The sequence below is a fragment of the Tympanuchus pallidicinctus genome, unplaced genomic scaffold, assembly GCF_026119805.1.
Source record: "Tympanuchus pallidicinctus isolate F22 unplaced genomic scaffold, pur_lepc_1.0 scaffold19, whole genome shotgun sequence".
Taxonomy (NCBI): Eukaryota; Metazoa; Chordata; class Aves; order Galliformes; family Phasianidae; genus Tympanuchus; species Tympanuchus pallidicinctus.
The window spans coordinates 2359852-2374310 of NW_026294710.1; the positions used below are offsets into that span (position 1 = coordinate 2359852).

General features: G+C 44.4%; 1 protein-coding gene across 1 annotated transcript in view; it reads left to right on the plus strand.

Moving 5' to 3' along the window:
- CELSR1 (cadherin EGF LAG seven-pass G-type receptor 1) overlaps positions 1-14459 on the plus strand; it is a 158517-nt gene that overhangs the window by 50775 nt on the left and 93283 nt on the right. Inside the window, exon 2 of the mRNA XM_052681133.1 lies at positions 13000-13638. Coding sequence (XP_052537093.1) covers positions 13000-13638 — 639 coding nt within the window. The remainder of the gene's footprint in view (positions 1-12999; positions 13639-14459) is intronic.

Sequence of the window (14459 nt, forward strand, 5' to 3'; positions counted from 1 at the left end):
ACAGGGCTCCGTTCATGTCCCAAAACGTACATCTGTTTCCTTACCCTGCTTTGAAAATGTAGCAGCTGAGTGGAGAGGGATTAGCCTCTAGACAGGGCTTTCAGAGACAGACTTTAATTAGAGGTGCAGGTCGGAGCTCAGCGATCACCTCTGATTACTGGTGCAAATGCTTTAAGAAGAGAAATTAGAGCAATGGCGTATTAAGTGGTGGGTTCTCAGGTCTTAACATCCCCAGCAGTTCAGTCTTTTTAAAGTGATTTGGATGGATTCTGCCTTGTGGTACATGTGGGCACATCAAGTACCTGCAATAAATCAGGGGGTTACTGGGCAGGGCAGTCACTCTGTGGGAGGTGAAGATTGAGCACACCAGATCTCTTCGACACCTCCTCCATCAGTGCTTTTATAGTTGTTATGGAAATATCATTACTGAACTGGAAAATGGAAACACTTTGAAACAGAGGTATGCAATGCACTCAGAGAGCTACAAAGCCCCTGTGATTCCACTGCTTCCAAAGCATCCCATACATCTAGGCAGTATATTTCAGCAGATGCTTAATATATTATCTCTTTAAAAATTGCATTGTCCTACGAGTTGGCCTCGGACCCGTACCAATAAATAAATAAATTAGATGTAAGCGTGGATGTAAGGAAAAAAATGGTTTGATGTAATAGGCAGGCAGTAGTAAATGTTTCTTCTTTTTGGGCAGTGACTTGGAATCAACCACCTGTTACAGCCCCTTCTGAAGCCTCAGGTTACAGCTGTAGGAATAACAGTGCAGGAGTTGTCATCAGCCAACAGAGTCAGGAGAGGTCATTCTACAGGGCTTTTTCCAAGGGTATGTGACCAACATGGGAGCCAGGTGTCGCAGCACAGCTTCCTCCCCATAGGATCCTGGCTTAGAGATGGCTGCAGGAGGGTTTAACTGGGAAACACAGAGCCAGCAGCAGTCGTGGTGTGGGAACATGGAGCTGAATTTGAGTAAGGAGAGGCTATGAAATGTCTTCTTGGGCAAACAGGCCTCTGAGAAAGAGACAGAGACAAATCAGTAACGTTTTCTTGGCTAGAATATATTACTACAAGCTTGAACATCTTAAAATTAAAGAAATTTAATTATGTAAATGTCCGTTCTTAATTAGGAAGTATTACTGTTTTGTATGGAATTGAAGTTGAAGATATGTCCAACTGGGGAAGCCCTTTGAATGTTTTCAAATTTTACTACAATGAAGTTAAAGTAAGTTAGAGGTTATCAAGGCTGCAGTCTGGCTAAGTGCACTCTAATTATGTGGGCTTTCCCACTCACTCAAAACATGTTGTCAGAGTTTGCTTCCTCTTCACTGCCAAGTGCAGTACACCTGCATAACTGTCCTGCACGTAGCGTCTCGCTTCTCCTCCCACCATCTTGTTAGGGCAATGCAGCTGTTAGTTTTGGCTGGGATGGCAGAAAGGGAGAAAAAGAAGCAGCAAAAGTTGGCTTCTCTAGTGTGAGTCTGGAGGGGCATTGCAGAAGGGGCCTCTCAGCCTGTTGTTAGCAGTCACAGAAGTCAGAGTGATGGGAAAAACTGGAGGTTAGGAGCAAGAGTTGCACGTGGTCATCCTTACCAGCACAGGATTTGAGTTACAAGTAGACACCAAAATATATATATATGAGGGAGTGGTAGGGATTACCAAAATAATTCCCATTGAAAAACTCATGGAAATGGTTGTGTTTCCGTCAATTTGTATTGGTTTTCATGGTGCAGTATTGCCAGATTTCTGGTAGAAAAGCTTTTTCTCCACCAGACAGTTCCTGCAGACCTTGCAGCCAGCTGTCGGGACACCTCTGCGTACATCTTGCTCTGTCTGACCCAGTGGATGACATCCACGTGATGAATCGTAGAGCCAGAGCTGGGTGTCACCTGTGCTGCCTCTGACCTGGGCATGGCAAAGCCCTCTCCCTTCCTGACATTATTTGGGAATTTTGCTGTCCTTTTCAATAACACTGCCCCATGCTGTGCCACTGCTGTCTGTGCTGCTCTTATGCTCATAGAAAAACATCATAAATCTACTCTGGCCTGTGGTGCAGCTGCTTTGCCTTTCTCCCCATCACCATCTGTCATTCTTTCCCAAGAATCCACCTGTGAGACATTCAAGATGCTTCAAGCAGCGAATGCAGCTGCAGACCACCATGGATAGGGTTTGTCCATCTTAGATACCCACTTAGATACCCACTTCAGACGTCAGCAGGCTTGTTTTGACCAATTAGGAGTGTTAGAAGATACCTAAAATGCCCTTTTCTTCCAAGTACTGCATCAGTGGATTGATGCCATGATGTAAGCACTCAAGTCACTCTCTAGAGCGCTGATGTCTTCTTCGTATTTTTTTTTGATAGTATTTACACACACTCAGGGATATTTATCAGATATTGGGTGCACACAAGTGACTGACACTGAGGTTTAGTATGTAGATAGAAAGTCAGTATGACCCCAGTAACACTCAGAAAATCTCATTACTGCGTCCCAGCGTGGGGATCATGGGCTGTCCCAGAGCTCTATCAAGGGATGGATGGGAGGAAGCTGCGTGCGTGACATTCCCTAATGCTTGGGATCTGTTGATATCAATGAGGCAGTATTTGCAAGGTTTCATAGAACGAGCATTTTCATGTTTCCCTGAATGATTTCTGTTTTAAGGCTCAACATTACTGGTGCTAGATTTTGGCAATATCTTGTGCAGTCTTGATACTTCAGGATTTTCATAAAATGCAGCTAGTGTATTAAAAAAAAAAAACTCCTGTTGAAGATAATGATAGCACTTTAGTGCTGGTGCCATGAAGGAAAGATCATTAGACTTTGTAGAAATGACAACTCTGAAAAAACTCAATGTTCTTTTTCCCATGAGTAGTTTATTGCATTCCATGGCAGCACTGGGGTAATCTTATGTCCAGTTTTATCTGGATGTGTGTAAAATTTTGTGCTGTGGGTGATGCCTGTGGCACCAGGATTCACCCAGCACTGATGAGATGACAAGCTCAATTGGGCATGCGCCGGTTGGGTGCACCACTTACATGGTGAGCCTTTGCTTGCCTACTAAACATCCCATGCTCACCAAATAGTGCAGGGTCATTTGCAGCCTGACAGAGTTGAATCACAGGCTGCCTGAGGTTGGCAGGGACCTCTGCATCCATTCAAAACAGAGTGCCCAGGGCCACATCCAGGAGGTTTCTGAAGATAGTCTTTTTTGCATAGAAATTGTTGGGTCACCTTATGCGTTAGCCCTAGAATGCAAAATATGCATCACTCAAGATCCCTGTCTTACAAAACGTCTGGCAGAAAATTTTATCTGATTCTTCAGGTGAATCATACGGTTATAAATCCATTTCTACAGCTCCGCTGAATAAGAATAATTAGATAGGCATTTGAGATTGCAGTATCATTTCCGAAGATCAGTGCAGTTTCTGCTCCCCAGCGGTGTCTCAGTCACTGATGTTACCCACCTGAATGTGCCACAACTTGACGTCCCATTTCTCTACATTGGCTTCCCGAGATGACGCAAGGCAATAGGAACCAAGCTCTGGCAATCTTCTGGTTTTGTCTGTGGGGCTGCTTTTCTCTTTGTGGAAGATTTGGAGAGCAACAATGGGAGAAAAACACCGACTCCAGGTTCAAGACTGCAGGAACAGGAAACAAGTGCTTTGTCCTTTCTGATTAGTGTTCAGCATTCTAACTGTAGTGGCAGAGAGCCAAGAATAACTTCTCAGTTGACTATGCGACCAAAACCACGGTGATCTCATTGCCAGTGTCCAGTGCCACGTAGCTGGTTAACTAATCACAGTTATTTTTTGGTTTTGCATCATGTTTTTTTTTTATTAGTGTGGGCTGTCTATAAACACAGAATCAGAACAAAATATGTGGCATTTTTTTCTATATATATTGCCCATGCCTGGTGTGTCTTGCCCAAAATAGAAGTTTAGTGGAGGTGTTCTTTGCCTGTTTTACCTTTGCATTCCTATTTATTTGTCTGTTTATCTTATTTGCATGATGCAAGCCAATATTTCTCACTGCAGTTTCTTAATTGTTTTTTTTGCTTCTTATTCTGTTTAATTTAGGAGGCTTCAGTAAACAAAACAGATCAGCAAATCCGGTCAGTCTAAAACCTAGTAAATGCGAATAAGACCTATTGCCGTTGAAACCAAAAACTGGGAAAAGGTGACATTTCTTTGAGGAAAGTATTATCATTATTCTGGGGATTTCTCATGAGAAGTCTAGATCCTTCGGGCTACAGGAGGTTATGTTTTATGCTGGATCCTGGCAGACAGGCTGTGAGTACACCGACTGTTCATCTGTGCTGCTCTCCATCACTCTTCCTGATTTTGAACTGTTCATCATTAGAAAACTCTTACACTTTAATTGTTCTTGGGAGGGAGACAAGAAGGAGTGATAAAGGCTATGAAACCTTTCCCATAAGTCACACACGTTACATCCGTGCCCAAGTCAGGCATTCCATCAGGATTTAGGGCTTTGGCATGAACTGAAGCAGCATGAGGTGAGAGGGAGGTGAGAGGGTGACTTGTCTGGGTCCTTCCCTGGGAGCAGTGTCCAGGTCTCATGGGACAGGGGGCGTAGCTGACTCCTATCAATGACACTTACAGCTGATACACAACTGTCTTGAAAACTGAGCTGTAAACAGAAATAACATCAGGAAGAAGGGACCATCACCTTTTGTCGTAGATCCCTCCTTTGTTTTTGAGTAAAGATAGTAAACCTGAACTCGGTCCATCTTGAAGCATGCCTGTGCTTTCATTGTGATCCACAATGGAGTTTGTAGGAGCAGAGCAGAGAGTATCTCAAGGCAAATGATATGTGGGAATATAGAGAAACATTTTGAAAAACAAATGTGATGAACTATGTGCTGCTGTTTGAAATGATCCCTTTGAGGCCACTGGCACATGGTTCACATGCAGGCACTGAGGCAGAGAAGCTGCCCCTGTTTTGGAACTCCCTGGCTCCCCACCCCAACTCTTGCCATCCTCAGAATAGTTGTAATCTGTTCCTGCTTTAAACTGACAGAGATTTGAGCTGAACCCTGGGGAAGTTCCTGCTTTAGTCAGACAGAAAACGTTAGCAGGAGTTGGAGAGAAGTGAGCTTTTTGTGTGGAGCCACCAGTGTCTCTGCGGGCAGCACCAAACGGCACTCCCTCTTTGAAGTGGCATTGGTGATGTAAAGCCACATCCCAGGGTAAGTACACTGGTCTCATATCCCTCTGTACAAGGCTCATCATCTCCCCAAAAGATTGCCCTGAGTGAAGATTAACAGCCCATGGTCCCGTGAGCGCAGTTTACAGTTTGTGGGGTGCTGGTTCTTTAAGATACCTGTTTGAGCCCTGGGTAAGCCTGGGGGCAGGGAATGGCCACCATGGCCAGCATGGCCTCGCTGTGGTGAGCTGCGAGGTGTGGGCCTGGGCCGTGGGCTGGGAAACCAGCACTTGCCTCTTAGCTACGGACATTTTGCTATGCATTTAATTAGAATGAAAATGCAAATGATATTAAAACCACCACTCTTTAAAGTTCAGAGAGGCTCAGAAATTATCACAGTCATTAGGCAGCGGTTTTGGTTATGTATGAAGTGAGATCAAGCTCCATACACAGGTGGAGCCCCCAGCAAGTCGCTCTGTGTCCCTATCTGCTGCAGCCATCTCGTGTGGGGGTTTTCATCCTGACAGGTCTGATGGGTGCCGTAATAGGGGCAGTCTGTGTGGGCATTAGCATGACGTGGGAACCAGCCTCTCCAGCTGCAGTTAAGAGGCCTCATCAGAGGGGGAGCGGCCTTGGGTTGGGCTCCTGGGCTGTCCCCTGGAGGGGCTGTGGACAGCGTGGGTCTTGGTGTGCAGAGCCCAGGCAGGAGCCAGGGGTCTGAGGCCCAAGGAGTGATGCAGGAGGGTGCTCAGGAGAGCCAGGCAGTCTGAGCCTCGCCGCAGCCAGAACTCAGCAGTGCTTGTTGCTGCCAGCAGACCCATTTCCCCCAGTCTACTGTTAGCAGCCCGGTTAGCATTTCAGAATTCTCAGCTTGGAGGTGCTGGTTTCAGAAAAGTTAATGGCAATTTGTACAGCATTGAGCAATCCAGTTGGCATCAATCTGTTCTTAATCCCCCACGCAGTTGTTCAAACTGCAAACTGAAATATATGTATTTTTTCAATATTGTGTGCAAAGTAAGTAAGCCTGAAGTGCATAGGATAATGCTGCCAAAATTACTATTGCTTTTTTTTTTTTTTTTTTTTCCATTAAGCACATGAGGAACTTGCAGCTGCTTTCTGCATAGTCTGCCCTCCTACAGCTTGCCACGTTCAGCTGTCTGACTCAGCGTGCACTGCTGGTACTGCTGCTAAGGGGACCGCACAGTGATTGATGATCACCTTGAGTCCCTCTGCCCACCACCCCCAAGTGTCACAGGTCCCACTTCTGTCAGAATGAAGAGATGGCTCATCTTGCAAAAACAAGCATGAAAAAGCAAAAATAAATCTGTAAAAGCTTGGTGTTAAGTGTCAGATTCCAAAGTAGCTTGCCAGCATCTCCTCCCAGACTGCATTGTTCCCCACAATGCAGAACAGGCATTTTTGGGACCTCTCTTGTGCCACTTCATCCCCTTTGCATGTTTCAGTCTGCCTTGGGAACATCAGAGCACAATAACAAAACAGAGTAGAAGCACACAAGGGGAAAAATAGCTTCTAAAATATTATCTGCCGTGAAAGGCCTTATAGTGATACAGCTGCAGGCCAGGTCACTATGTAGATTTATAATACATTGTCATTGTTGCCACAGTTCTGAAAGCTCCTGTACAGGTTTGTGCTCCTCTTTGGGCTAAGGGAACTTCACTGCAAGGGCCAGACATTGCTGCAGCCCTGGGAACCTGAGATTACCCCAGGTACCGTGACACTGGTAAGCTGTGGGGGTCAAGGTGGCTGTGTTAGGGTTGGGACTTTATCTACACCCTTTTTTTTCCAAAGTGTCTTAAGTATATTGGCTCATAGTTTGAACACACCATGAGCAGGTGTTGATAGGTAGATGTGAACATTGCCCCTGGACAGCTAGGAGGCACATTTGTTGCCAGTGAACTTGTTTGCTTCTTTGTGCAGAAGAAATAAGCTACCTTCAAACAGCTTATACTTCCTCTGTTCTGATTGTATTGCTAAACTAACTACACATGAAAAACCAGAACCAAACAGTTAGGAAAAAAAGATAAACCCATACGTAAAAGCTTGTGTGAATACCCATGTTTGCTGTCTAATGAGGTATTCCAGATGCTGTGCTCCTCTTAAAGCAGACTGGACCCACTCATAGCTGCAGTCGTAGTAGCACAGGGCTCTGGACTACCTGGACTACCTGGACTGTGACGTCTCACCTTGGGGTTGCCATTTCATGCCAAGTCCTGGCAGAGACTCAGACAGGGAATTAAGCTGCATGCCCAGTTTTAGCCAAGAGCAAAGCCTGTTGAAGTCAATGGAAGTCTTCTCATTGATGTAATGGGCTTTGGAGCGGACTTTGGCCTTCCACGTTCTAAAGAGCAGTGTTTCTAATGTAAACATTTAGCATGTTGTGAATAATAGATGATTATTTTTATATATCTTTCCAATGCCCACAGTTTGCATTGGCTGCCACTGGTCCTAAATGTGCAAAGGTGATGCCAGCAGTCTGACAGGGAGAAATGGACAAAAGCCATAATGTGAGTTTCATGTAACCAAGGGGAATCATTCCCATGTCATTTCATCCAATTTGTCATAAAGAAGGAATTGTCAGCATTTCTGATCCTAGAGCTGGAAGGTAGGAACTCTTGACAGAATCCATTAGTGCCTGTCTAAGAAATGAGGATGTTTTCTCAGTTCTATAAGCCCTGTAACTTCTCCATAAAGTAGACCTTATTTCAAAGGTTTTGTCTTATGGATGATAGACTTCCCATTCCTAATCACAGAACAGCTTTGTAGTGCCCAGTGATTTGGAAGGGACAATTTTAATATACTAACTTTTTATGCATTTTAAAGCTGTTTCCACCATGTGAGAATACACAAGCAAGACAAGACTCTGCATTGCAAGACTTACAGGCTTTGTGAGGGAAACCAACATTTAGTGCAGGACTACTTATGTCACTTTTATTGGTGTCTGCTGGCTTTTACTGCTGTTTGTTCAGCGGGAAGCATGTTTTGTGTTCCAGCACAGCTCAGGCAGCCAAATAATTCTGTGTCCCAGCATGCTCAGCCAGTGCTGTTTACATGCTGATGTTACTTAAGCAGTGGAGAGGACACTAAAATTATGGCATCTTCATCATTAATTCAGGGCTTAGTACTGGACTCCCTAAGTAGAGAGCCAGAAAAACCTGAGGTCTTTCGCAGATTTTATTGCCACTACATCTTTGCCCTCTGGTAGCCATTGCCACCCATCTGTTTCTTCTCTCCTCTGGACTTGCAGGCTGCTGTGTGCAATGCAACCCGCTGTGCGTTAACTCCCATATGTAAAACATGGCTGCAAGCAGTGAGCACCGGAGTTCTGATCATTAAAAGGCCAAATGATGTTTGCTACCCATATATATGCCTTCTTCTTAGGAGCTGGGAAAAGCAAGGGGTTATTTGAACCTATAGAGTGTTCTTATTCTATGTTCTGGCTAAGGACATGTTGTAAGCTGTGGCATCTGCTCTTTCCAGATGCAGTATAAAGCAGGATTAAGATAGATTTGTGTTGGAATATCTATGAAAGAATGTTCTGCTGCTAAAGTATTTATGTAAAATATACAGCTTTGATAATTAACCCTAAGACCTTTTCATAGAATAAGCCAAGAAAAGTGTTAATTGTTTTATTTCTGCCAACTTCCAAAAACAAACAAAAAGATCCATTCTGGCCAGGTGCTGTCGTTGCCAAATACACGTTTCAGTTAAACATTGCTGTGTTTACATTTCTAGATAATAAAATTCTTTGGTTTATGGACTGCCAGAAGATAGAAAGCTGAGATTAAAGTCTCAGATTTGGTTGGGTTTGTTGTAAAGTGAAGGTAACCATGAAACAACAGCTATTTGATAAATTCTGAGTTATTAGTGTGCTTTAGAGAGGATGGTGCTTTTGTCAGCCTTGCTGTCTTGATAACATGTCGGAGTACGTGGTCGCTATTAAATCTTCTCACTAGTTTGATGGAGGGTAAAGATTAGTACTTCTGTAGGTAAGGAGCATGTTCAGCATTGACAGTGACAGAATATGTCAGCCCGCTTCGATTTCCACCTTCTGGAGATTTCAGAAAGTCTGCAAAGGTAAGTATACCTTTGTAAGAAAGTATAGCCAGGCAACGAGTGCAGCGTGCAGGGCTGTGTCTGTAATGAATTCTTACCGTGCAGTCACCTCAGTGTCCAGAACTCCAGTGTTTGTCAGTTCACACTGGAGTGAGACGTTAATAGTCTTTTTCTTCTTTCTTTTTTTAAATATTTCCACCTCATTTTTGATAAAGTTGGCTGTAAAACCTTTTGAGAGAATATTTAGTGAGTTATTTAGGATATTCATGTTGCCTTCATTAGCCCGGTATCCCATCATTTCAACATCTGCATGCAGCACTTCACAATATACACGAGCTGCTATTACCCCAGCGTACAGAGGAGAAACTCAGAGTGACAGAAGCCATTGGCACAGGGTTTTAGGAAGCCTAGAAGGACTCTGTCACTGACCCACCCTTTCAGGGGCTCAGCCTATGGCGATGCATACAGGCCCCCCAGTCCCCTGGTAGCAGGATGCCCACGTGTCCCGTCTGCCAGCACGGCCCATGTTTGTAGAGCTCCTTGTCCCTCTGGGTGAAGCCAGGCTGGTGATGGCTGTGAGGAGCAGTGGCAGCCAGGCCTCGCACACGCTGACCTGTAGGGCTGCTTCACAGAGCGAGGCGCAGCATTCCTCCTGTAAGGAGGGCTGTCCCACAGCCTGATGAGCCATCTTGCACCTGCCAAAACGTGATGCAGTCTTTTTAGAGCTGCATCGTCAGACCTTTGGAAAATCTAACTGTCTTAGAGCCTTTCTAGCAGAGTAACAGATGGGTTGTGCTTGTAATTGGGTAGCTGCATATGGTAGGCATGTCAGACTGTGAAAGAACTTAAAGCATTATTGCTCCATAAATGCTACTTTCTGATACTGTCTTTCTCCCATTTCTGGCAGTAAACTTTTGAAACTTCACTTGGACTATTCCTGAGAGACTCAAAACACACACACATGTTTTTAGGACGGAATTCAATTACCAGTGAAGACAAGGCGATGTCTTCCCTCGTTGCAGTTGCTTCAGACCCTCAAAGTGAATGTTGTCTGCTGAATGTAGAATGGATACTAATTTGGTCACATAAAACCTCAGATTGTTTCGGCTTTCCATGAATTTCTCAATGAAAAGAATGATCAAACCCAGTGATTCTACTCTCAGACACACTGGGGATATGAAAGAGCTGCTTGTCCAGCAGGCTGTATAGCCGAGCCGGTCTTTTGTTGCCTATGGCACACATACTTGGCTCCTTTTTACTCTCTTTTAATTTTAATGCTTTACAATGGAGCTGGACAAAGCCAAATTTACTTTTAAAGCACAACTTAATTTTGCAGAATCCATAGCTGTATGTTCATGCCCAGTTTTCTTTTGTGCTGCCTGCAGAACAACAGGGCTGTGTGGTATCTGACATGGGGCTTCTCCCAGTGATTTATTAACTGTGTCAGGATAGCTGTTGTGAATGCTGGGAAGCTCTTGTATATTGTGACAGTTGATATTGATTATGACAGTTTGTAGACCCTAGTGTGTTGTCAGACAGTGGGTTGTATTTTGTCTTCTTACTATACATACCATGGGCTGTAGATCATAGTGTTTTCTTCAAAAAAGGACCCATTGTCCAGAATGCTCCTTCGTTGCTGGTATGAGAGCACTTCTGTAGGGTATTGTGCAACAAACGGCAAAATAGTTGAGGCACCCTGTGGGACAGACAATCAAATGTCAATTGCTTTAGGAAAAAAAAAAAAAAGGTTAGTTTATTCTGCTTCTGTTCTTTCAGTGGAATGAGCTGTGCAGTTGTCAGAAGCGAGTAAACTGGTCTGAGTCTGTTATCTGTGAAAATAAAATGCATCCTGCATTACTCATTATCCAAAAGTCCACAGACCGTGCCAGTGGAGGAGGTTCAAAATAAGGATTTGCATTACTGATAAAGACTTTGGAACTTCATGGAAGCTGAAATGTTTCTAGAATGAGTCTGAGGAAGAGGAGAAAAGCATTTCTGCAAACTTGGGAGAAAGCAAATCTGGCATGTGCACTGCTGGGATGGGCGCCTTGGAGAGGTCACACCAATTAATGAGCTCTTCTTACTGTTTGCTTTTAGCTAGGCAGCAGTAAAGTAGCACACAGGAGAGAAGATCTTTCTGTTTTGCCTAAAAACTGCTTCAGTGTAAAAAAAAAACAACTGAAAAGCAAACAAGGTGAGCTGAGCTTTTGCAGACACTGTGATTGGGAGGATGGAGTCAAAAGCCATTTTGTTAATTATGCTGTTGTAATTTACTATATTGCTACTGTATTACTGGGAAAAAGCTACCAATAATATGTTTGTTTTTAAAACATAGAGCACTTAAGGTACAGCGTTGACTGTGAACAAGAAAGGAGCCGTTCTGATTTTTTTGTTCTTGAAGCACCATTTATATGAGACCATAATGGATCATAAATACACACTTTCAGATGATAATCAGTGGGAATACGACCCAGCAGCAATCTGTGCTATTAGAATTTTGACCTCACTGTGGTTTCACATTGATTCAAGTGCAGTTTCTGCTGTGGTTTTATATTAATTCAAAATCCATTTCCATACATACCTTATGGTTTGATTGAAACAAATGCAGTATCATTGTTATTTCAGGGATACTTTGGGCCAAGCTTGGACTTATGAAATCTGGATTCTGTTCTTAACACCCTTGTGGGGCTGAGTGTTGGCCATTCAAAGCAGTTCATTCCTCGTGGCATAATCTCATCTCCATTTTTAGTGATTTATTTACACTGTGAGATCTTTGAGAAGGAACAGTCTGGATTTCTCCAGGTTCTATGGATGCTGCTGTAATATAGCTGTTTTCTCTGTAATACTAGCTGTATTTTCTTAGTGAGTCTTTAATGTTAGCAGGAAACCTAAGTGGTTTGATTTTGGTGATGGTGCAATTTCCAATTGCGTGCTCACATTGAATTTGGATTAATTCTGCCATTAATAATTATGTTTAGTAATGAAAGAATGCTCAGTGTTTTGTACATTTGTAGCATTGCTGTAAGCCTAGGAGTGTAGGAGTGTACTGAAATTTTACAGTGGCATCTCTCAGTCAGTGTCAGCTGTTAGTACTAGGCACGTATTTCTTGATTTATTGTAAAACATCCACAGCAGTGTCAGAAATGCTTTAAAAGAAGGAAAAATAGAATGCTTTTTATTACTGACTTTTTCTGATTTCCTATTTTTCCTATATTTCCTAGTTTTCTAAAAAAGGTATGAATTCAGATATTTAAACTTGAAGGTTTTCTTAGATGACTTTTATCTAAAGCTCAGGTAACAGTTCCCCATCTATGCCTAGTTCTTGCTCCTTAAGTCCAAGGCAGCTCTTGGAGACGATAATTTTAGTGTTGTGCTGTGAAAATCAACAGGTCCCCAGCAATGCTTATAGACTAGCTGTAATTTGTATGTAAGTTCCTGTTAGTGGCTACTGAGAGTCCACCTGGCCATCGCAGGGCTGTTGAGCTGTCTGCTCACTGGCTCTTGCTGTTTTTTGCCTGGCAAATTCTCTGTATGTACTGAGTTCTTTCAGATCTTTGATTTGCCATCCTTAAGCGATTTCATTTTATTTTCCTTACTAAAGGCATTGGCTTTCACTGCAGGAGGTGGATGCATTTCCCTCTCGCATCCCGGCGTCCTCAACAGGCCTGTTTAATTTCTCGAGGGCTGCAGGAACACCCCTGTCCATAAACTGAAACCTGGTCCCTGATGTCTGTCACATTTCTCTTTTCCCTTCAGACGGCGTCCACAGCGTTACGGCTGTTTGCACCCTGCGCGTCACCATCATCACAGACGACATGCTCACCAACAGCATCACGGTGCGGCTGGAGAACATGTCCCAGGAGAGGTTCCTTTCTCCTCTTCTCTCCCTGTTTGTCGAGGGGGTGGCAACAGTGCTCTCCACCACCAAGGACGGCATCTTCGTTTTCAACATCCAAAATGACACAGATGTCAGCTCCAATATCCTGAACGTGACGTTCTCAGCTCTGCTCCCCGGTGGCATTCGCAACAAGTTCTTCCCCTCTGAGGACCTGCAGGAGCAGATCTACCTCAATAGGACGCTGCTGACCATGATCTCCACGCAGAGGGTGCTGCCTTTCGATGACAACATCTGCTTGCGCGAGCCCTGTGAGAACTACATGAAGTGTGTCTCCGTCCTCAAGTTTGACAGCTCGGCCCCATTCATCAGCTCCAACACTGTCCTGTTCCGCCCCATCCACCCCATCAATGGCCTGCGGTGCCGCTGCCCACCTGGCTTCACCGGCGATTACTGCGAGACCGAGATCGACCTGTGCTACTCCAACCCATGCGGCAGCAATGGGCTGTGCCGCAGCCGAGAAGGGGGCTACACTTGCGAGTGCTACGAGGACTACACTGGTATGTGTTTATCTTATCTTTGACCCATGATTTATAGGTTGGAACATCAAGCAGGCCGGCTCTATATCAATCTGAAATTGCTGACATTCTTAGTCAAAGGGAGAAAAACTCCTGACAGAGCTTTCTGGTAGAGGGAAGGCTTGTGTCACCTGTCACTTTGGGTGAAGTGTGCATCTCCAAGTCACGTGGTGACAGGAGCCATGCACTGCTCCAAGTCAGGGCGGGCGGACCAGCAGCTGCTGAAATGATTCCCATGTGCGAAGTTCATAGAATCGCTTGAGTTGGAAAGGACCTTTGAAGGTCATCCAGTCCAACTCTCCTGCAATGAATAGGGACACCTACAGCTGGAGCAGGTTGCTCAGAGCCCTGTCCATTCTAATCTTCAGTGTTTCCAGAGATGGGGCATCCACCATCTCCCTGGGAAACGTGTTCTACTGCTTCGCTACCTTTATTGCAAAAAACTTCTTCCTTACACCCAATCTAAATCTCTCCTCTTTTAGTTTGTAACCGTTTCCCCTTTGTCCTCTCACAACAGACCCTTCTCAAGAGTCTCTCCCCTTCTTTCCTATAGCCTCTCTATAGATACTGAAATTTATACTCAGAACAAGACATACAAATGCATGTAACCTAAATACCTGGAAGGAACAAGGTGGGCCACACCCCCTGGTCCATGGTTTCTCATGGTGACTCCTTCCTGCCCCCTCAGCAGTGCCCACCAGGGCATGGAGGGAGTGTGCAGCCTCAGTGAGGTCACTAGGCCCCAGGACAGGCTAGGGACAAAGGATACCTCGTGGTGCCCAGAAACCGCAGCAATACACATT